General features: G+C 63.7%; 1 protein-coding gene across 1 annotated transcript; it reads right to left on the bottom strand.

The window, feature by feature from the left end:
- Positions 1 to 8,025: 8,025 nt before the first annotated feature.
- On the bottom strand, positions 8,026 to 9,882 carry SOX18 (SRY-box transcription factor 18). Its single transcript, XM_042930083.1, has 2 exons — positions 9,404 to 9,882; positions 8,026 to 9,264 (listed from the first exon to the last, which is right to left on the bottom strand). The coding sequence occupies exons 1-2, from the start codon at positions 9,759 to 9,761 to the stop codon at positions 8,426 to 8,428; spliced, it is 1,197 nt and encodes a 398-aa protein (XP_042786017.1). The 5' UTR covers positions 9,762 to 9,882; the 3' UTR covers positions 8,026 to 8,425.
- Between the last annotated feature and the right edge of the window lie 10,297 nt (positions 9,883 to 20,179).

The raw sequence follows: 20,179 nt of genomic DNA, 5'->3' as shown, positions 1-20,179 counted from the left end.
GCCAGGAGCGGGCGCTGGGGGCAACAGGCCGCTTGGTAGGGGAACCAGGACTACCCGCCACACCTGGACGAGGCCGGCCCCCACCCCACCCCTCCCCCTTCCAGCTGCGCTCCCAGCCTCAGGCAGCAGGGGGCGAGTGGGGACGCTGGATGGGACTCCCCTAGGCTTGGGGGGTGGATGGGGAGGGGCTCTATCGGGCCCTGAAATGTCCGGTTTCCGTCCTGCTCCTCTCTGGAATGGGGGAAGGGGTGGAAATGGAGGGGAAGGGAAGGCTGAGCTTTGTGAACTCAGAGCAAAACAACCGGATAAAGGAAACGGGCCTGAAGGGAAGCCAGAGTCGCTGGCCCTGGCTGCAAGTGGGGCCAGGCCATTTCCTGCGGCCCTGGGAGGGGTGGCCACGGCCCCCTCTGTGGGCCTGGACAGGCTGGTCAGGGATCCGCTGTCTTGTGCTCTGGGACCGTATGTTTGCTTGGCAGGGAGAGGGTCCTGATCCTGAACTCCCCTGCCCACAGCTGCAGAGATAGCCAGGTGTCTGTGACCCCCTCCCCAATCCTAGTCTGTGGAGGAGTGGAAGTACAGTCCGCAGAGCGCCTGGCCAACAAGGATGCCTGTTGGCCTCCACCTCACGTACTCCTTTCTGACAGGTGGATGGACCAAGGAGACCCCAGAGCAGGCCTTGCCTCTGGGGTACCCTGGCGGAACAGACAGGGAGGGGATACAGAAAGGCCTTCATGGTGGGGCAGTGAGCATTAGCACAGAATGAGAACCAGACCCTGGCCCAGCACCCCGCTGTACGTGTGCAGCAGGGCCTGTTGTCCCTGTTTTGTAGATGAGACTGAGGCACGGCCAGGAAGCGTGAGGGCTGGGGTGAGACCCAGGCCTTGAGCGTGGCTACACCCCGTGTGTGCCCTGTGCGCGGGCCACAGTGCGCAGCTGCCCTGGGGGCCCTGTTGTGGCGATGCGGGGACCGCCTGCAGTGTGGTGGGCCATTCCACCCATCTGTCAGCACCCCCTTCCTGCAGTGGAGAGCAGTCAGGCTGTCCTGGGTGGAGGGGGCAGGTAGGAGGGGGAGCACAGGCCTCAGCGTCCTAGGGACACAATCCCTGAGTCCTGGCCCATGACCACGCGAATGGGCAAGGTGCTCTTGTACTCTGACCCCATTCTTCCTCCCTGGACGCTCCTGTCAGAGCCCATCTGGTAGTGTATACATGTGTGTGAGCACGCGCACAGGTGTGCTGAGGGGTTGCCCGTGAGAATGTGCACACAGCTGTGCGTGTACGCTCCTGTGCGTGCGGGGGGGTGTGTCTGTGCATGGGGTCCCTTGGGGTCTGTGCATGTGTGTCTTGCCCTCCCCCTGCCTGGAAGAGCTCCCCACTTGCGGGTGGCCCTCCTGGAGTCTAACTCTGGTCCTTCCTGGCAAATTCAGCACGTTGAGTCAGGGACTGGAGGAGGCCTGTGGCCTGAGCCGGCAGAACCGAAGTTGTTCTTTGGTATGAGACCCCACTGCACCCTGTCTGCCCGCTGCCCCTTCTCTTCAGACCTCAGACAGAATGAGTGGCTTCCACACTGGGCGGAGGCCCTGCACATCTTTCCGGGTCCTGCCTCTGCCAACACGCTGCTGGCAGGCCAGCATTCTGGGCACAGGGACCTGGGCCCTCGTCCCCATATCTCAGACACCATCTGTATGGGTTTCCTACGACTGCTGTAACAAATGATCACAAGCCATGCGGCTGAACACAATAGAAGTTTCTTTCCCCACGGTTCTGGAGATCAGAAGTCCAAGATCATGATCACGGGCTTGAAATCAAGGTGTTGTAGGGCTGACCTCCCTCCAGGACAAACCCATCCTGGCTGCTTGCAGCGTCCGGAGGCTCCAGGTGCTCTGGGGCCACGTTGCTCCAGCCTGCTGCTGCTTCACGTGGCTCTCTCTTTTTTACGAGGATCTTTGCCCTGGGCTTAGGGCCCCTGGATAACCCAGGCTGATCTCATCTCAAGATCCTCAGTCCTATCTGCCAAGACCCTTTTTCTAAATAAGAATCCCACTCCCGGGTTCTGGGAGGTGGGCATCTCGTTCTTGGGGCCACCATTCGACACACTGTCGAGTCTTTCCTCACATAGGATGGCAGCAAGTGGGGCTTCTGGCTTCTGGGACGAAGTTCACTTGTCCAGCATGGGGATAGCCCAACCAGACCTGGTCTGGGGACGGGTGTACAGCCACAGTGACCAGCCAAGACAGACCAGAGGGAGAGCTAGGGATCCGCTGCTCGGAACCCAAGATGTTCGCTTTTGTGTTCAGCACCAGGACCCCTTCTGTGGCTTGCGCAGGAACTGCTGGCTGGAACGGACCAGAACCAGTGAAGATGGGGTGCGCAAGCAGGGACAGAGCCTTTGGCCTGTCCTGCATGAGGCACTGCCCTCCTTGCCGAGGTCTGGGGCGTGTCGCCTGAGCCTGGTTCTTCCCCTGCAGAAAACGTTGTTTCTGGGGCACATGCATGGTTGGGTTGGGTCCTGCACCCAGTGGTGTCCTGTCCCATACACGAGCCTTCTCAACTGCTTCCAGGGAGGTGGGGGCTGGGTCCCAGAAGGAGGGGCTGTGCCAGGGTGGTAGATGGGGCCGCAGGGCACTGGCCAGGGTTGTGTAACTTCCTGAAACCAGGGAGCCAGACCCCCCATGTGCAGCACCAGAAGAAGGGGGGGCAGGCTGACTTTGAAGGGTAGCCTGTGTCCCACGGCCTTCCCAGACTGGGAGCCTTTGAAAGAACATCTGGAACATGGGCGACTGGCAAACTGGTCTCTGGATTTGAAAACCAAAAAGTTCATCCCGACCTTGCCACTTGTGTGTTTCCCACCCCCCGCCCACACGCTCCTCTCTCCCCACCCCCTCTTCCCACCTCTGCTGCTTTGCAGGCAGGGGCGGGGCCATACCAGCCCAGTGTGCCGATCCTTCCGAGGGCTACTACGGATCGCCTGTGCCCTGCCCAGCACCGCCCTCCATGACCCCTCCCTTACCGGTGCGGCCTGATTGAGCAAAGGGAGGTAGTGGGAAAGACGTGTGCCTGCCATGCCCGGACCCTGGACAGATGCAGCTCCGGTGCTCATGGAGCCACGGCTGTGGGACAGGATGTGAGTTAGCCAGCCCCTGCATCTGGCGCTGGGTGCTGAGAAGGCATGGGGCCACACTCAGCCTGGGAGGAAACACCTGCACCCAGACCTGAAGGGTGCGCTGGCCCCGCCTGGCACTTGGCCTTTGCATGTGAGCCTGAGTGTGGGGTCCCCCAACCTGCAGGTGTGCAAGGAGGCTGCCTGATCCATCTGTGGTTGGTGTGGAAACAAACAAGGGCCCCCAGTCCAGGAAGCAAAGCACATACTCCGGGGGGTGGGGGGGCGGTGCCAGGTGCTGCGGCCCATTGTCCCTGCCAGTGGCCTGCAGGACCCTGGGGGGCTCTCAGGGACAGTCCCCATCCTGTCTCCTCCCTAGGAAAAGACCCAGCTTCGTAAACACAGGAGCAAACAACAACCACCATCCCCCCAACCCCAACTAACCCCCACGTCCACAGCCTCCCTCCTGAAGAACCGGCAGGGATCCCACACTTGCTAGGGGAAGTGAGCCCTTTTTTTGCGGGGGGGGGGGGGGGGGAGGTCAGGACCTTGAGGGGCATGTATTGTGGCGGAGGGCCATCCTGGGGTTGGATACTGGCCCCTGGGTCACCTCTGTGCGGTGTGTGTGTTTACATTTATTTTTTTCGTAATCTCTGCACCCAAACATGGGGCTCAAACTCACAGCCTTGGGATTAAGAGACACATGCTCTTTCCACTGGGCCACGCAGGTGCCCGTGGGCTGTGTCTTAACGGGACTTCTGCTCACATCTGTGGATGGCCACAGCCTGGCTCAGTCAAACCCTGTCACTGGCCTCGTTGCCTCCCTCCACAGCCCAGTTGTGACCTTCGTATCTTGGGGGTGAGGTGGCCGGGGCTCCCCGCCAGGTGAGCGGGCCCTATCCTCCGGTCGCGCCCTGCGTCCCCTGCCGGGCCTGTGCCGGGGCGTGAGGCCAGGGGTCCCGGCTGTGGCCCAAGATAAGCGCCGCACCCGGCGGCCGCTTCCTGCATTTCCTCCCTGCGCCGCCGCTGCGCGCCCCTTCCTGTTTTCTCGGGTGCGCAGGCTGGCAGGAGCGTGGGATACGGGGCGGGGTCATGGGGTATGGGGCGGGGCCACGGCGCACAGGGTTGGGTCGTGGGGCACAGGTTGGGGAATGAGGGTCGGGGACAGGGTCGCCGGGCAGGAGGCAGGATCGCGGAGACAGGACTGGGTCGTGGGGGCCAAGTGGGGTCGTGGGGTCGTAGGAAACATGGTGGTGGACGGGGAGCCCCTACGATGCTGAGCCCGCCCCATTGCACCCAGCCTGGCTTCCGCGTGAGGCTGGAGGTGAGGAGGGAGCCCGAGAGGAGGAGGAGCCTCGGCGTTCACACCGCCGTCTCTCCGTCTCTCCAGGTCCGGGGCCAGGAGTTCCCACACACCTGGTCCCTGGGGCCCCTCCGCAGCCTGGGGCAGGAGTGGGGGTGGCTGGGTGGAGGGCTGAGCCTTGGGATACGTGGCTCTAACATGCTGAACCTACTTGCTCGGATGGTCATTTGAGATATAAACCTGTGTAATTTTAATGCAAATGCACGCCACGCAAAACCTTGGTACACCAGCGTTCACTGCGGCATTATTCGCAATCGCAGCGGGTGGAAACAATCTTAGTGTCCACCGGTGGGTGAACAGATACAACGTGGTCCGGTCAGACGGTGGAATAGTACTCCGCCTTACAAAGGAATGAGGTTCACACGCTGCAACACGGGAGAACCCGGGAAAGCTGATGCTCAGTGAACAAAGCCAGCCTCAAACCCACTTCTTGTGCGATCCCATTTATGTGAAATGTCCAGAACAGGCAGACCCACAGACACGGAAAGTAGGTGATGTTTCCCTGGGGGCTGGGGAGTCACTGCTAACAAGTGAGGGTTTCTTTTTGAAGAGGCGGGAAAACACTGAAATGAGAGGCGTGGTGGCCGCCCAGTCCTGGGAATGTACTAAAACCACTGACTTAGCTGCCAGAAAACCTATGCAGGTTTGGTAGAATGTGGGCTGACACCCTTGGGTCGTTGAGAGCGTTTGTCCGGCCAAGTGGAGGGTGACTTAGGTCCATCCTTGCCTGCCCAGCATGGCCTCGTTGGGATCGGGCATATGAGTGAGCAGAGCCTTGGCCCCGATGTATCTCTTGGTAGGCTATGTGACTAGTTGTCTAGTTGTGTGTGTGTGTGTGTGTGTGTGTGTGTTGTGTTCCCAAGGGTGTCCAGGGGATGACCTGAGAGGGAGAGGGTGCCCCTAACCTGCCCCCAGCCCCACCCTCCCTGACCCTCCTCCCCTGGGCTGCTTGCCGGGGAAGGTTCAACACCCCGGCCCAGGTCCCTCCAGGGCCCAGCTGAGTCCTGGGCGTGGGAGCTGTGGCTTGTGCCAGGCAGGGCTGCTAGAACTTCCCGCCAGGAGCTAGGCCACCAGGGTCTGTTCCTGGCCAGCCTGACTCAGCGGGAGCTGGGGGTGGGGACTTCCCTTTTCGGACCCTCGGGGAAGCAGGTAGGTGGAGCCAGGAGGGGGAACGGTGGGAAACCTGACCCAGGGCTGGAGCCGCCCAGGCCAGGGAGGGGGGACAGGCTGTGGTTCTGCCTGAGACAGCTGTTCTGTCCAGGCAGGGCAGAGCCAGTCCCCTTGGATAGCTCCCCAGGCAGGGCCCTGGGCAGAGGGTCCTTTGAAGAGACCCCTCCCCACCCTCCTGCGCTGGCCCACCACTGAGGGCAATAGCTGAGGAGCTGCTATTGGAAACAGCTGCTCTCTGTGGGAGGCCCTCTCATGTCCTTGTTCAGATCCTGCTCCTGGAGTCCCCCAGCCCCTGGCGATGGGGACTGGCTCCAAATTGGGGCCCCCCACCGCCCTCCTGCCTTGCCACCGTGGGAGGGGCTTCTAGGGGTCCAGCTGCTCTGCCTTCTCCCTACGGGGCAACGCTGTGTGCTGCCCCCCGGAAGCACCCTTGTGGCTCCCCATCCTACTGACCTCAAGGGGCCCTCTGGGTGGCATGGGGGTGGAGTGAGGAGCCCAGAACGGAGGGTGGGAGAATATCGCCCCGGCCTGTGCCAGGAAACAGGAAAGAAAGACACAACCGGCTGTGTCCGCTTGTCCGGCATCTTCTTCTGTGTGTCCACGGGTGTCTCTGGGGCGGGGGCCCAGGTGGGACGATGGACAGTGCCTCAGCCCAGGCAGGGAGGCCCTTAGTGGGGCTGTTCACGGTGGCTCCTACCTGCCCTGGCCTCCCTCCCTCCTACCTGCCCTGGCCAGTGGGTGGAGTGAGGAGATAGGAGGGTCCACACCTGGGGTAGAGACTCCTGCACTCTGGCTGCCATGGGTCCCCGCAGTGGGGCACACTTTGGTCCAGCTGACCCAGGGCTCGAGGGGGTGGGCAACCTGACCCCCCACCAGGGGGCAGGCCCAGAGCAGATCAGGAGTTGGAGGGCCATGACAGCTGATGAGGTACACTCTTGGGTCATGTGCCCCTCTCCAGGCATGAGTCTGGGACTCAGCACTGGGGCCTCTGAGCACTCCCACTCCGAACCCGTAACAAACGTGGCTGAACTGGACCACCCTTTTCCCTTTGTGCCTCAGCATCCCTGCCATGCACCATGCTTGTGTCCACTTGGAGGGGGCAGATGGTGTCCTTGTTGTCCTGTGGGCTATTTCTGCCCCTCTACCCACCCAGTGTGTGTCTCTCTCCACCTCTGGGTCCAAATCCTGTCCTTTTCGGCTTGTCTGTCTCTGTTCCTTTATATCTCTGTCTCTGTCTCAGTTTTTGGGGCCTTGCTGCTGACGAGGCAGGGATAGGGGACCCAGGTGAAGTGTGTAGCCCATGCCACTTAATATAGAGGTGATGTCAGTCTGCCTCTGAGAAGCAGGACACCTGCAGAAACAGCCCCACCGCCTGTTTGCCTCCCCACACACACTCAGGCAGCAGACCCGTGTGTGTGGACGCCTAGGTTTACACACTGACACATGCACATCCAGCCCCGGGGTTATTGCACCATGTGCACACGGACACAGTGAGCATGGATGGTCCGTGTCACAGCTCACACCCATGCTCAGAGCCTCACGTACACACCCGTGCTTGCACACACTGGCTCACACGTGTGCGGTGAGAATCGGGCTCAGCTGCACCCAGCATCGTACAGACCCCGCTTGACTCACAGAAGCCCGTGCTCCCAGATGCATGGGAGACTGAGCTAGGACTGACTTTTGCATGTCAGCTCGCCGGGGAGGGGGGCAGAGAAAGGGGCCAGGAGACCAGGAAGTGTGCAAAGAGGAGGCCCAGTTCTGTTGGGAGGGGAGAAGGGCTGGCTGAGAGCTCCAGAATCGGGGCCTGAGCCTCCCTGCTCGGGTCGTTGACCTGTCACCGGGAAGCAGCATGGGTCCCACTCCGGGGACGCTGGTTTAAGAATGACAGGGCCCTGCGGCGGGGGTGGGGGGGGTGGGCATACAGGTGTCCACCCTGCCAGCCTCCTTTGGAGAGGAGCACAGTCCTGAGAAGTAGTCCCCAGGTGTGAAGGAAGTTGTATTTATGTATTTATTTTTAATTTAACTTATTTACTTTGAAGAAAGTTTTAAAAGAGCTGAGGATAATGAAACATGGATGGAGGTGTGGGGGCATCGCCAACCCCTATTACGCTCGAATTAAAAAGGGGGGTTGGGAGAGGAGGGGAATGGAAGCGGGGGTGGGGAGTGCCTGCACCTCATGCCTCCCACCAACTCTGTCCGGGGAGGAGCATCCTGGAAGGATGGAGAGGTGGGTGTTTTGGGGGCCAAGCTGGGGGGCAGTCTCCCAGGAGGCTCTGGGAAACGGCAAGGCCAGGGTCCATTCCCCCTTCCCCCAACAACCACAGACTCGGGTGTGCAGAGGAAAGAGCGAGTCACTTTATTGTGGCCTCGCCTGGTCCGGGGGGGGGGGGGGGGGGGGGGTGTGTGTGCAGATCCTGCTCCTCCTTTAAAGCAAACAAATACTGGTATTCCTCATATTGCTACATTGGTGCTTTTGGTCAGTGAAACCCCTTGGAAGAAAAAGTTTAAAAGTTTAATTAAAAATTAAATATGTTGTATTACGTGTATAAAAAAGGCAAAGCGAAAAATACAGCCTGATTCTAGAAAATACACTGCAAGGAAAGCATTAGACGCTTCAAAGAGTTAACCCTAGCAGGGCCAGCCAACAGGTCCCAGGCCTGGGATTCCGGGAGAGGCCCCAGGGCACGTGGGAGGCACCCTCGCAGGGCGCCCGGGAGTAGCCGAAACGCGCGCGCCCTGGAGAGATGCCGGGCGGGCACGCGCGGCGGCGGCGACGGCGGCGGCGGCCGCTCAACCCGAGATGCAGGCGCTGTAGTAGACGGCGCTGCTGGCGTCGGACAGCGCGGCGATCAGGCTGCTCTCCTCGGGGCAGGACATGGCGCGCGGGCCCAGCTTGGCCAGCGCCACGTGGTACGGGAGCCCGGCGGCGTCGGGCCGAGTCCGGCCGCAGTTGAGGTACTGGTCGAACTCGGTGAGGTCCACGTCGGCCCACAGGTCGGCGCTGGGCCCCAGCGTCTCGGCGCCCTCGGGCGGGGGGGCCTCGGGGGGCGGCGACAGCGGGCCGGGGAACGGGCCGGCTGCGGGCGCGGCCAGGGCGCCGTAGTAGAGGCCGGCGAGCGGCGCGGCGGGAGCGGGCGCGGTCCTGAGCGCCTCGGCCGCGGGCGCCCCGTAGCCGCCGCCGGGGTCCCGGGGCAGCTCGGCGGGCGCGTAGGGCGCGCGGAAGGCTCGGAGCGCGCAGTCCTCGGGCGCCGCGGGCGGCGGGAAGAAGGCGGCCTCGCCGGGCTCCAGGCCGTCCAGCGGCGAGCGCTCGGGCGTGGGCAGCCCCAGGCCGTCGAACTCGGCGCCCAGCGGGGGCAGCTCGCGGAAGGCACGGGCCGCGCCGGGCGCCGCGGAGAAGGGCTCGGGGGGCGGCGGCGGCGGCGGGGGCGGCGGCGGCGGCGGCGGCGGGGGGGGCGCCAGGCCCGGGAGCAGGAGGCCGGGCTCCAGCCGCCGGGCCTTGCGCGCCTGCTTCTTGCGGCGCGGCCGATACTTGTAGTTGGGGTGGTCCCGCAGGTGCTGCACGCGCAGCCGCTCCGCCTCCTCCACGAAGGGCCGCTTCTCCGCCGCGCTCAGCTCCTTCCACGCCTTGCCTGCGGACCGTGGGTGCGGGTCAGCGGGCCCCGCCCGGCCCCCGCCCGGCCCCCGCCCGGCCCGGCCCCAGGTCCCTCCCCCCACCCCCCGCCCCCCACCCCCGCCCCGCGCCCTTCCCCGCGCGCCCGCGCCCCTCACCCAGCATCTTGCTGAGCACCGCGTTGTGGAGGTCCGGGTTCTGCTGCGCCAGCCGCTTGCGCTCGTCCTTCGCCCACACCATGAAGGCGTTCATGGGCCGCCGGATGCGCGACTCGTCGGCAGCCTGGCGCTCCCCGCGGCCGGCCGGGCTGAGGCCATAGCGCCCCGGCTCGGGGCTTCGCGTCGGGCTGCGCTGCGGGCTGGGCGGCGAGGCGGGAGCGGCGGGCGCGGCGAGGGCGGCGGGGGCGGCGGGGAGGCCGCGCGGCTCAGCGGCGGCCCCGGGTCCCGGGGCCCATGCACAGTCGCGGCGGGCTGGCGGGTCGTCCTGTGCGCCGTAGCCGGGCGGCGATCTCTGCATTCCAGCTGGGCGCGGCCTGGGCGGAACGGAGCGCGGGAGCGCGGAGGGTGGGAGAGCGGGCACTTCGGGAGCCGGGCTCGGAGGGCAGGGCGGACGGCGGTGGAGACGGCGGTGGCCTCGGGCCGGGTGGGCGCCCAGATATAGCGGCGCGGGGCCAATAGGCGGCGGGGCGGGGCGGGGCGGGCTGGGGCCGCCCCCTCCCCGGGGGCTCCCTTTCTTCTCCGGCCCTCCGGATTCCACCGCAGCCTCCTTCGCGCGGCTGCCCCCGCACCCTCTCTGAAGGAGGGACCGCCACCCGCCCCCCTCCCAACACACACACACACACAGTGGGAACGGGCCGCCGATGTGGGCTGGAGCTTGGAAGGGGGCGTCCTCGCGGGGACTGTCAGACTTTCAGAGACGAGGTGCCGTCCCCACCCACGGAGTCAGACCCCCGGACGGCAACTGGGGGAGGCTGGCTGCCCACCCCCACTCCCCCCCCCCCCCCCCCCCGTGAGTGGGACATATTTTAACCCCATGTTCCTGGGAAGCTTCCCAAGAACGCTTCCTGGAGTCTAGCTCAAAAGTACCGGGCACTTTGGGGAAAGCGCCCTGTGTCTTGGGAGAGCGTGTTCTGGATAACCCCAGGGTATCGTGGCCCCCACCCCTCCCGTACATGTGGAGTCTTCACGACTGGGGGCTTCGAGCTCCTCCTGTCTGTCCATGGAGTTAAAAGAGTTGGTCTTCGTGCCCCCTCCATCACTCCCAAACCCACTGCAAACAGGTCAAACCTCAGCAGTAGGTGCCCCGGACGCTTCCCACAGTGGGAGGGAGCCCAGAGGGCAGAGGAGCCTCCAGGGAAGGCGCTGAGCCCGCGGCCTTGTTCCTCCTCCCCTCCGGGACCCGTTGGGGTCAGGGGGTGGGACCAGTGGTAACTGGTTGCCCTGCCCCGCTGGGGCCACCGCTGCCACATTAGAGTGAAGCTGGATCCAGGGCTGGGGCAGGTGGAGGGGAGCGGGGGAGCCCCTCCCCTGGGCCGCCAGGCCTGCGAGCGTTTCCAGAGGAGCTTCCTGGCAGTCCAGGAGGGGCTTGGGCTCCAGAAGCTGAGGAGTCCGAGGGGTCTCCCTGAGGGCTGTTTCCCTACCCTCCTGCTGAGGGGCGTTCTCTTGGGGGTGGGAGGAGTGTGCTTTCCAGCTCTGGGGTGGGATCTGAGTTTTCGCTCCTGCACAACTGTTTGCAGCCTGGGAGCTGGGCAGCCCTCCTTCCCATGTCGCGGAGCCTCTGCCCCAGGTGCTGGCAGCTCTGTGGCTCAGGGCCACGGGTGTCAGCGACCCTGGGCTAGGGCACGTAGGCAGTGCTTGTGAGTGGGATGGCTCCCCCCATTGCCTGCTCCTGAGCTTTCCCCCCGTGGGAAAGGCCCACAGCCCGACAGGGGTCCCTCAACCCGAGGGCTGTCGGATGTCCGTCCTGTCCCCTCATCGGGTTCTGTCGTGTAGGGTCTTGTCCGTTGGCCGGAGGACTAGAGCGTCGTGCGTCCCAGACTGTTTTCCGGATGCCCCGGGCCCCAGAGCTTAATCCGCAACGTGGAGCCTGTGCCCCACTGGGAGCAGTCAAGGAGCCAGAAGTGGGTTCTTTGGGTCGAGGGGGAAGGTTAGCAGGAAAGAACATGGGGCCCTGGGGTGGCCCCACAGGGCTCCCCAGCCTGGGAGCCCACAGGCCCACGGGCCTCTCCTGGCAGGGCCAGCTCCCGTCCGACCAGTGTAAGAGGGTGGACTGGGCATCCTGACGGGAGGGGCGATGCGCGAGGAAGACTGTGGGTCGAAGGATGGGTCCCGGGAGCCGGCACCCGGCAGAGACTACCTTTGCCCTGCTGGGTGTGGTCTGGGCTTCCCAGGGCCTGGCTTGGCGAGGGCAGCAGCTCTCTGGGATGACGGTCACTGGGGCTCGGGGAGGAGGCCCACTGGGTCCTCCACTGCGGCCTCCCCCCACATCGGGATGGATTTTCAGTCCCCCCCCCCCCCCCCCGGGCCCTGCCTGGCCCTCTGCAGCTCCCGAAAGCCCAGGTTTGACCAAGCTGCTCCAGAAGCGGTTACCCACCAGCGGTAGCAGCACCCAGCGCTACCTCGCCAAGGCAGTGCCCCGCATCCCCCAGGGTTGCCGCCTCATCTGGCGCCAGCCGAGGACCCTCCCTCTTGGCAGAGTAGCACCTTGTGCTGCTCGGGGGGGGGGGGGGGGCCAGCTGTCGTGTCCTGTGGGCCGGGGCTGGGTGGGGCAAGAGGAGAGCCTCTTGGGGTGCCCCCTACCTCTTTGGGGTCAGGCTACCCTCCTGTGTGTGCTGCGTGGCAGGGGTGAGGACCGTGGCTCTGGCCCACGGTCCGGACGGGAAGACAGTGGCGGAGCTGGGGGTGGGGACTGCAGTCGGGGTGGCCCTGACCTCGGAGGAACAGGGCTGGGGGACTCCCCCAGCGCTATACAAGGGCCGGTGTGGGTGTGGTCAGCTGTTCTGGGGGGAGGGGCATCAGCTGTGTGTGTTTGTGTGTTTGTGTGTGGTCTCTGTGTCTGCGTGGTGGTGAAGGTCTGTGTGTCTGTCTGCCTGAGTGTGGAGTGAGGTTGGCTCTAGTGTTGGAGTCTGCCCAAGGCCTTAGGAGCCAGACAGAGGCTGGACCCTGCCGTGAGATGGGGTCCCACAGGGTGTGGAATAGGGGTCCTGCTCAGTGAAGGCCTCACCCTCAACACCTACCAAGGGAGGGGTCCCCAAGACTTCTCTGGAGTGGCCCCAGCTCTGTCCGAAGTGGGGGTGAGTCGTGAGTCCGGGGCATTCCTCTGCCTCCAGAACCCATCTCTGTCTGACCTGGCCCAGCTTGGCTACTGCTCACCCTTGTGGGGGCCTTGTCTGCAGCCCCCAGCTCCCCAGACAGAAAGGGGGAGTAGAGGGGCAAGCTTTCCCTGCGAGCGTGGGGCTGGCCCGAGGGCCGAGTGGACACTGCCCTCCCCGCCCTCCACCCACTTCCTCTCTCAGCCAGGACCAGAGAATGCTGGGCAGTCCCCCTCCGTGCTGGGTGGGGGGTTGGCTGGGCTCTGGGAGTGGCAGACCTCCCAGGCGCTGCCCGGGGCACAGACCTCACAGGCTCCCACCCACCCAGCCCTGGCTGCTGCAGGAGCAGGGAGGCTGGGACCAATTACCCAGTCCCTTGGGGCCGGACCCTCCTTCTCCTGGAGGGTGGGGGTGGGGGTCCCTGTTAGACACAGGTCCAGGTAGAAGGGACTCTCTTGTCTTCTGAGACCTTGGCTTTACAGCCAGGCTGCTCGCGTCAGATCCCACCCTGTGGTCGTTGAGACCAGGGCTCTGGGCCCGGCCCTCGTCCTGGTCCTCCTTGAGGCCGCTCCAGGGGCTGGGGCGGGGGTGGGGGGGTGGGGGAGGCAAGGCGCAGGATCAGCCTCAACCTTTGTGCAGGGCTCAGGGCTTCTGAGGAGGCTGCCCAATGGCCTAGTACCAAGTGGGCACGTGCATGTGCATGGGGGTCCCTCGCCCAGCGACAGGCCTGGTTCAGGTGGGCACCGGAGCTCATGCCTGAGGACAGCTGGCTTGCCCCGCCCCGTGCCTTCTTGCTCTCAGCCCTAGGATGCTGGGCCTGCTGTGCGCAGAACCACGGGGGTTCTGAACTTTGGGCCTTGCCCCCGGGAGAAGGTGGGGGTGGGGGTGGGGGTGGGGGTGGGGGTGAGGAAGCAGGTCTGGGCGCTCAGGCTCATAGGCAGCAGCTCTCGAGAGGGTCAGCTTTGGCGTCACAGTTGGCCGCAGGCGTGTGGACCTGAGTCCACGGGCTGGGCTGGGTGTTGTGGGAACGAGGGTGTCAGCGTGCTCTGGGGGGTGTCGGACTGGCTGAGGGTCTCGAGCCTTTTGGATGAGCAGAGGGGGTGGACGTGATGGTGTCACTGTGGGCCCTTCAGGTGCTTGGTGAGGGTCTGCCCCTGAGTGCTGGGGGGGCTGGCAGGGCTGAGCAGGTGGGGGGGGGGGCTTCTCTGGGTTGAGAGGCACAGGGCCTTGTGGGTGTCTGGAGGGCGACAGATGAGCCTTGGGTCCCACGTGGGAGGAGTGACTTCCGTAGACGGTCAAGGTGCCCAGGCTGGGGTGTTGCGCTGAGTTGGGGTGTTGGGCTGTGTGAGCCCTGGCGGGGGGGGGGGCGTTGTGTGGCCGTGTGTGTCCTGGGGGTTTCTGCGAGCTGTGTGGGCCCCACTCAGGCTCAGCAGGGGCTCCATGGGAACCGGGCTCTAGGTTTCCGTGGCAACAGCAGGGAGGAGCCAGGAAACGCCAGCTCAGGAAGGAAGGCCACAGCTGTGAGGAGGGAGCCGAGGGCCAGGCTGCCTGAGCAGGCGCCAGACACTCTGTCTGTCCGGTCGTCCGGCGGGCCAGGCCTGGAGCTTCTGTCCCACTCTGCCCCCAGTGCCCCCCAGTGAGGGCACAGGGCAGCTGCTGGCATGGCTGTCTTTATTCACATCAGCGTGGCCTGGGCCTGGGTCTGCCGGTGTCCTAGCCCTATAGGACTTGTGCCCTGCACCCCCCCCCCCGGCCCCCCAGGGGCTCTTGGAGAAGCAGAGGGGGGGGCTGTCTGTGTGTCCCACGTGGGGAGGGGCGCTGTGGGCATCCTGGGCAGTGCCCACCCTGACCTCTCTGCCCTCGGATGGCTGGGCCTGTCTCCTGCCAGGGTCTGGTGACAGTCCTCAGCTGTTCTGGGAATGGTGGAGAGAAGGCGCAGAGCCCCCCCGAGGGCCCTGCCGCTATACTTCTTTGCTGCTGCTGCCCTAGCTGTGCTGACAAGTGGCTTTGACAAGTGGCCCTCACTCAAGGGCAAGAATCATTCATTCATGCATTCATTCGTTTGTTTCTATGTGCCTGCTACGAACCCAGCTCTGTTCTATGAGATGGGGGTCTGGCAGTGAACAAAACAGACCCAGGTCCTTGCCCAGGGTTGGGGGTGCGGTTTCCCGTTCCGATAGAGAGGGACAGACAATCAACAAATCCACAAGCAGGTTAGAATATGGGGTGCCAGGCTGCGATGTGCAAGAAGGGTGCTGGCAGATGTGGAAGAGGAAGGAGGGGCTGTGTCAGGGGGGCTTGCGACCTGTTGTTCCGTGAGGTCACTTTTGAGCCAACCCCAGAAGGAAACATGTGAAAGAGATGAGGGGATGCACAGAGAAGAGTGTTTTACACAGCATGAGCAGCACGTGCAAAGGCCCTGGGTCACAGAGGTGTGCTGGTATGTAGGATAAGTGGGGAGTGCAGAAGGGAGGGGACAGGTTGCTGTGTGGGGCCTGGGAGGGTCTCTCTCTTTTTTTTTTTTTTCCCTCTGAAGGAGAGTTGGTCACTTTAGGAGGGTTTTGAGCAGAGGAGGGGTGTGATGTGACTTAGTTTTCACAGCCTCAGCTCAGCTGCTGTGTGGAGATGTGCGGCTCAGCAAGGATGGACTTAGTATCAGGAGAGAAGGGGAGGAGGGCAGCTCCCGGAGCAGGCCTCGCTCCTCAGCCGAAAACTGCCTCCCTGAGGAGTTTCCTTGGTCCCCCTCCAGGAGGGCAGGATTGGTGTGCCTGGACCCCTGGGAGAAGCTACCTTGGGGACCCCCGGGTTTGGTGCCCTGGGAGTGAGACTGCCTCCTTTCGCCTATGGCCCGTGACCACCCCCGACACCCCCACCCCCCACCCCCCGCCTGGGGCCCCTGGGGATGGGGAGGGTGGAGTGGCCGCCAGGCTGGCTGGCAGGGCAGGGAGGCTGCGTTTCTGGGAATTGTGTGGGGGGAAGCACATTGTTAGAGCCTGGAGCAGGCCGCCAGGACTGCATGTGGCCTCTGGGGGATGCCTTCTGCCTCCCCCAAGTGCTGCCTCTGGGGGAGGGAGCTGGGCCTGGGCCAAGGTTATGGGCTGGAGTGGGGACTTTCCTATAGATGCTACCCTGGGTGGGCAGCTCTTCCCATTCTGCAGACTGGGAGACTGAGGTCCAGAGAGAGGGCTGCTGCAGCGGCAGAGCCGAGATATCTGCTGGTGCACGGGATGAGGCCTCTTGCTGGGCATGAGTCTCTGGTCACTGCCCTGCCTGACTTCAGAGGCCAGGATCTGAGGGAAGCCCTGATGGGGTTGGCTGGGGTCACGGCCCCGCAGTGACACCGTGGTGGCCGCCCTGGCGGCCTGGAGGGTCCGGTGGATGTAGAAACAGCTGGTCACCTAGGCCCGGGGAGAGCTGCCTAAGGGTAGTGGACAACGTGTGGGGGCTTCTGGGGCTGCAAGATGCCCCCACACCCTGTGGCCATGGGAAGCAAGAGGTGGGGCTCGATGTGAGTTCAGTGGCTTGGGCCTTCCCACTGAGGCCCCTGCCTCAGCCAGAAAGGAAGCACGGATGCGACCTGCTTGGGTCATGGCCGGCTTTGGGCGAGCAGGGGGCGGGGGACGCAAATAGAAAAATAAATGGCCTGAGCTTCCGATGTTTCCGGACTGAGGATGGGGGAGGGGCAGGCCTCTGGGCCAAAGGTGTGGTCCAGCCTATGTGTGGTGGACCCTGGGGGTGTCGCTGGGGTGTCCCCAGGTCCCTGTCGGGGCTGTGCCTCCCCCTGAGCCCCCAGGGTAGGGCCGGGCTCCACACAGAGGAGGGCTCCTGAGGGCCGGCCCGTGCAGCTCTCTTCTCTGGGGGCTGCCCCATGGCGCCGTCTTGGGTACCCTCACTTCCAGGCGGCCTGCGGAGGGTCCAGGAGGGCCTTCTGGAGTAAGACAGGCAGGGAGGGTCTGGGAAGGAGTGCACGCTGCCTTCCGTCCCTTGGGGGTTCCTCTCTGCTTCTTGCTGGTTCCCCTTCGCCTCTGACCTCCGATCGGGAGATGCCGGACCTCCACCCACACGTCTACATTTTCACGGCTCATGGTCTCCTAACCCAGCCCAGCCCGGACCTGCCTTGACTCAGCTCTCAACTCTCTGCCCCCACACCCCCCTCCCCTGCTTCAGCCCATCTTAGCAGGAGATGCTGGGAGTCCTGGAGGGAGGGCCCCATCTGGTTCTAGATCTGTGGGTCAGGCCTTCGGCCTAAAGCAGCAGGAGACATCAGCCCTGAGCTGGCCCTCCCTGGGGGTGGGGGTGGGGCCTGCCTTTAGGGCTCCCTTGCTGGGTGGTGGCTGGTAAGTGTGGGTCTCTTACTGCCCACCCACTGCGGGTTATTGTTTTTTCCTTCCTTCATGAAACACATATTTACTGAGCAGCTATTAGGTGTCTTGGGCTGCAGATGCGGGTGGAACGAAGGCCTGGTTTTCCCAGCTGACAGTCCTTGGGAGCCAGCTCGTGGACAGTCCCAGGGGGTTTTGAGTGTCTGTGCACGTGCGCCCTCAGGTATGGCCAGCGTGTGCACACGTGAGCAACTGTCTCCCCTGTTGCGTGTGGCTAGACGGGGGAAATGAAGTTCTTCGTTTGCAGAGGGGTCAGGGTAGGAGGCCTGGACCAGGAAGGGGACCAGGAAGGCCCCCGCCCTGGAGTCCCCTAGTAGGGGTACCCCCCTAGTAGGGGTACAGCGAGGTTTACATACCACTCCCCCCGGGAGAATCCCGTGGTTGTGACGCTACCCTCTTTGACCAGTTTTCTGAGGGTGCTGGATGGCCCCAGGGGCTCAGGCGGCTTGTTGGGGAGTAAGTTCCCAAGGTTGAAGAGGGTCCACGAGGGGTCTGCGGTGGGCTGTGAACATCCTAAGCAAGGTTCCAAAGGTCGTGAACTCATGAGGGGCCCCGTGACCAGGAACTTCTGAAGTGGAATACTGAGAATTTTGGGGTTGGTGGGTGCTGCCCTAGCGAGGGTGGGATCCACCTACAGCCCCCACAGGTGAGGGTCTCTCTCCACGACTAAGCACAGCCCCACTCTGGCCACTTCTCAGTTGTGGCCAGAATTGGCCTCCGCAGGGGTAGGGTGGTGGGTAGCTGGCTGGCCTGCTGGTCTGTGGCTCCCTCCCGCCACCTAGAGGCCGCTGCTCGTTCATCAAGGGCCACAGAGGCCTCCGGGCAGGATCACCCTACTTGGTCCCTGGGCACTCATGCATGCAGCATGGGGCCATACCCTGGACTGCACCATGGCTCAGGGCTCCTGTCACAGGGGAAGGGCTGTGGCCTCCAGGTCTCCAGCTTGGAAGCACCCTGCCTCCTCTGCCACCCAGCCCCACCTATTCTGTCCTCCTCCCCAACACCTCCCCACTGCAGCCTTGCAGCCCAGTCTTTTGCTGGAGACCACCTGGTTTCTCGTGGGGGAGAAAGGGTCCAAGGCAGGAGGCCCAGGATTCTCACCGTGGCTGCGTAGCGGAAGGGCCCTAGTTCTCAGCGGACAGCCTCTTCTCTGGCCCATGACCTTACTCTGGTGCCATGTCATGGGGCCCGAGCAGAAAGTCAAATTCATAGGGTTACAAAGGAAACCAGTTACAGCGCTACACAGCTACCAAAGGATTTCCTAAAACGTGTGATACAGAAAAACAAAAAACGTGTGACACGGAAACCTAAGCGCTTCTTCACCGCTGCAGATTCCGGCAGCAGTGACCACCCGGGGCACCGGCAGGGTGGCCGTGGAGGGAAGTGGCTCCCGTCTGTGCTGTGGCCAGTCCTGGCACTGCTGTGAGATGTGGGCCATCGCTCCATTCAAAACCAAAGGGACAATACGCTTCCACTAGAGGTCAACGGGAAGGACACGAAGATTCCTTCCCACCTGGTTTCTTCCTGACAGGGTGTTGGTCCCTGAGCCCCAGGTTGAGACTGCGTCCTGCTCTCCCGGCCACCCCACCAAGTCCGCCTCTTCAGCTCCCAGACCTGCCCCGTCTCCCCCTAACCCCCCACAGTCCCTGTCCTGTGACTGCCTCTGTTCTTCCCAGCAGCGCGGACCAAGTCATGGGGCTGGGCACAAACTCCAGACCACCAGCCACCTCCCAGTTACGGCTCTGTCTGCACCATCTGCACACTTGGAACACAGCCCCCCGGCCTCCTGAGCCCCTGCCCGCCTCTGGGTGCCCACTGTTCAGAGTCCAGCCTGGTTGGCCACAGTTCTGTGCTTCTGCCCCTGTGGACAGAGGGCAAAGACCTCAGGGCCCCACCCTTGGGTTACAAGACGCAAGGGTCTTCATTCTTCACCAGCTCCCTAGGTCACGCATTAGAGTCACTTTTTGTTAAGGTTTATTTATTTTTTGAGAGAGAGACAGAGCACATGCAAACGAGCAGGGGAGAGGCAGAGAGAGAGGGAGAGACAGAATCCCAAGCAGGCTCCACACTCACCATGGAGCCAGACGCGGGGCTTGATCTGACAACAGAGGGACACCATGACCTGAGCTGAAATCAAGAGTCAGAAGGTTAACCGACTGAGTCACCCAGGCACCTGGTCTCACAATTACCTGGTCTGAAATTTAGCGAATGTGGGGCCCACAACACTATAGACGTCAGTTCTCTGGCTTCTACCCTCGCCCTAGAACTGTGCCCTGTCCGGCAAACCACTCAGCATCTGCATCACTGAGGAAAGGGCAGACATCTGGAGGGGATGCGAGCTCTGCCCCTCCCCAGCCCTCTCACTGCCAGCGCCATCCCTCCGACTTGAGTACCGTGTGGCCACTCCCAGGGACCTCCAGCAGCAAAGGTGACCACTGCACTGCTCACGCTGTGTCCCCTGATCTGTTGTTCTCAACGCATGATTTGTACCAACTCACATCGTCCTGAGAGCAGCCCTCTGAGGCAGACAATGTTACCATCTTCGTTTCACAGATGGGAAGACCGAGGCGCACAGCGGTTAACGACTGGTCTCAAGGGCAGAGCCCGGGATTCACAGCCGGTAGCTGACTCCTGAGGCAGGAGCCTTGCCCAAGCGGCCTCTCCCAAGTCCCCCGGCACCTTCTGAACCGCAGCCCCGGCTTCTTCCAAACCCTGCATCCGGCTACTGCTCCCTCCCACCTCCGGGCGCCCCGCACCAGGGCTCAGGGGCCAGAATCCAGGCCAGAGAGCGCAGGGGGTCCGCGCAGGCTTGGGGGTGGGGTGGGGTCGGGGGGGGGGGGGTCTCCCGCCGGGTCCGGCTGTCCCCGGACGGCCGAAGGTGGAAGAGGAGCGTTCGAAGCGGATGGAGATAGGGGACGGACCCCAAGGTGCCTTTGTGGGTCCCACGTATCTGGACCCCGGGCAGCTCCCGGGCGGAGGGCCGGGGTGGGACTTCCTCGGGGTCGCGCAGGGGCCGGGACTCACGTTCTGGCCTCGCGCTACCGCAGCGCCCTCCGCCGGCTAACCGCCTCGCGCGGGGGCTCGTGGGATTGTGAGTCCTCCGGGCCCGTCGTCCTTCGGCGACGGCCCGCGTCAGGACTACACTCCCCAGGAAGCCATGCCGAGCCGCATGGTTTCTGGGAGTTGTGGTTCAGCGCGTGGCGAGCGCGCGCGAGGCGGGCGGCCGCGAGAACTACATGTCC

The sequence above is a fragment of the Panthera leo genome, chromosome A3, assembly GCF_018350215.1.
Source record: "Panthera leo isolate Ple1 chromosome A3, P.leo_Ple1_pat1.1, whole genome shotgun sequence".
In the NCBI taxonomy this organism is placed as follows: domain Eukaryota; kingdom Metazoa; phylum Chordata; class Mammalia; order Carnivora; family Felidae; genus Panthera; species Panthera leo.
This window is presented reverse-complemented; position numbering and strand designations above follow the sequence as displayed.

Bases quoted from the DNA above. Each gene is read 5' to 3' on its own strand.
- SOX18 (XM_042930083.1), bottom strand. From the start codon at position 9,761: ATGCAGAGATCGCCGCCCGGCTACGGCGCACAGGACGACCCGCCAGCC. The intron at 9,265-9,403 runs GTGAGGGGCGCG...CACGGTCCGCAG, and splicing joins GGTGCTCAGCAAGATGCTGG to GCAAGGCGTGGAAGGAGCTG.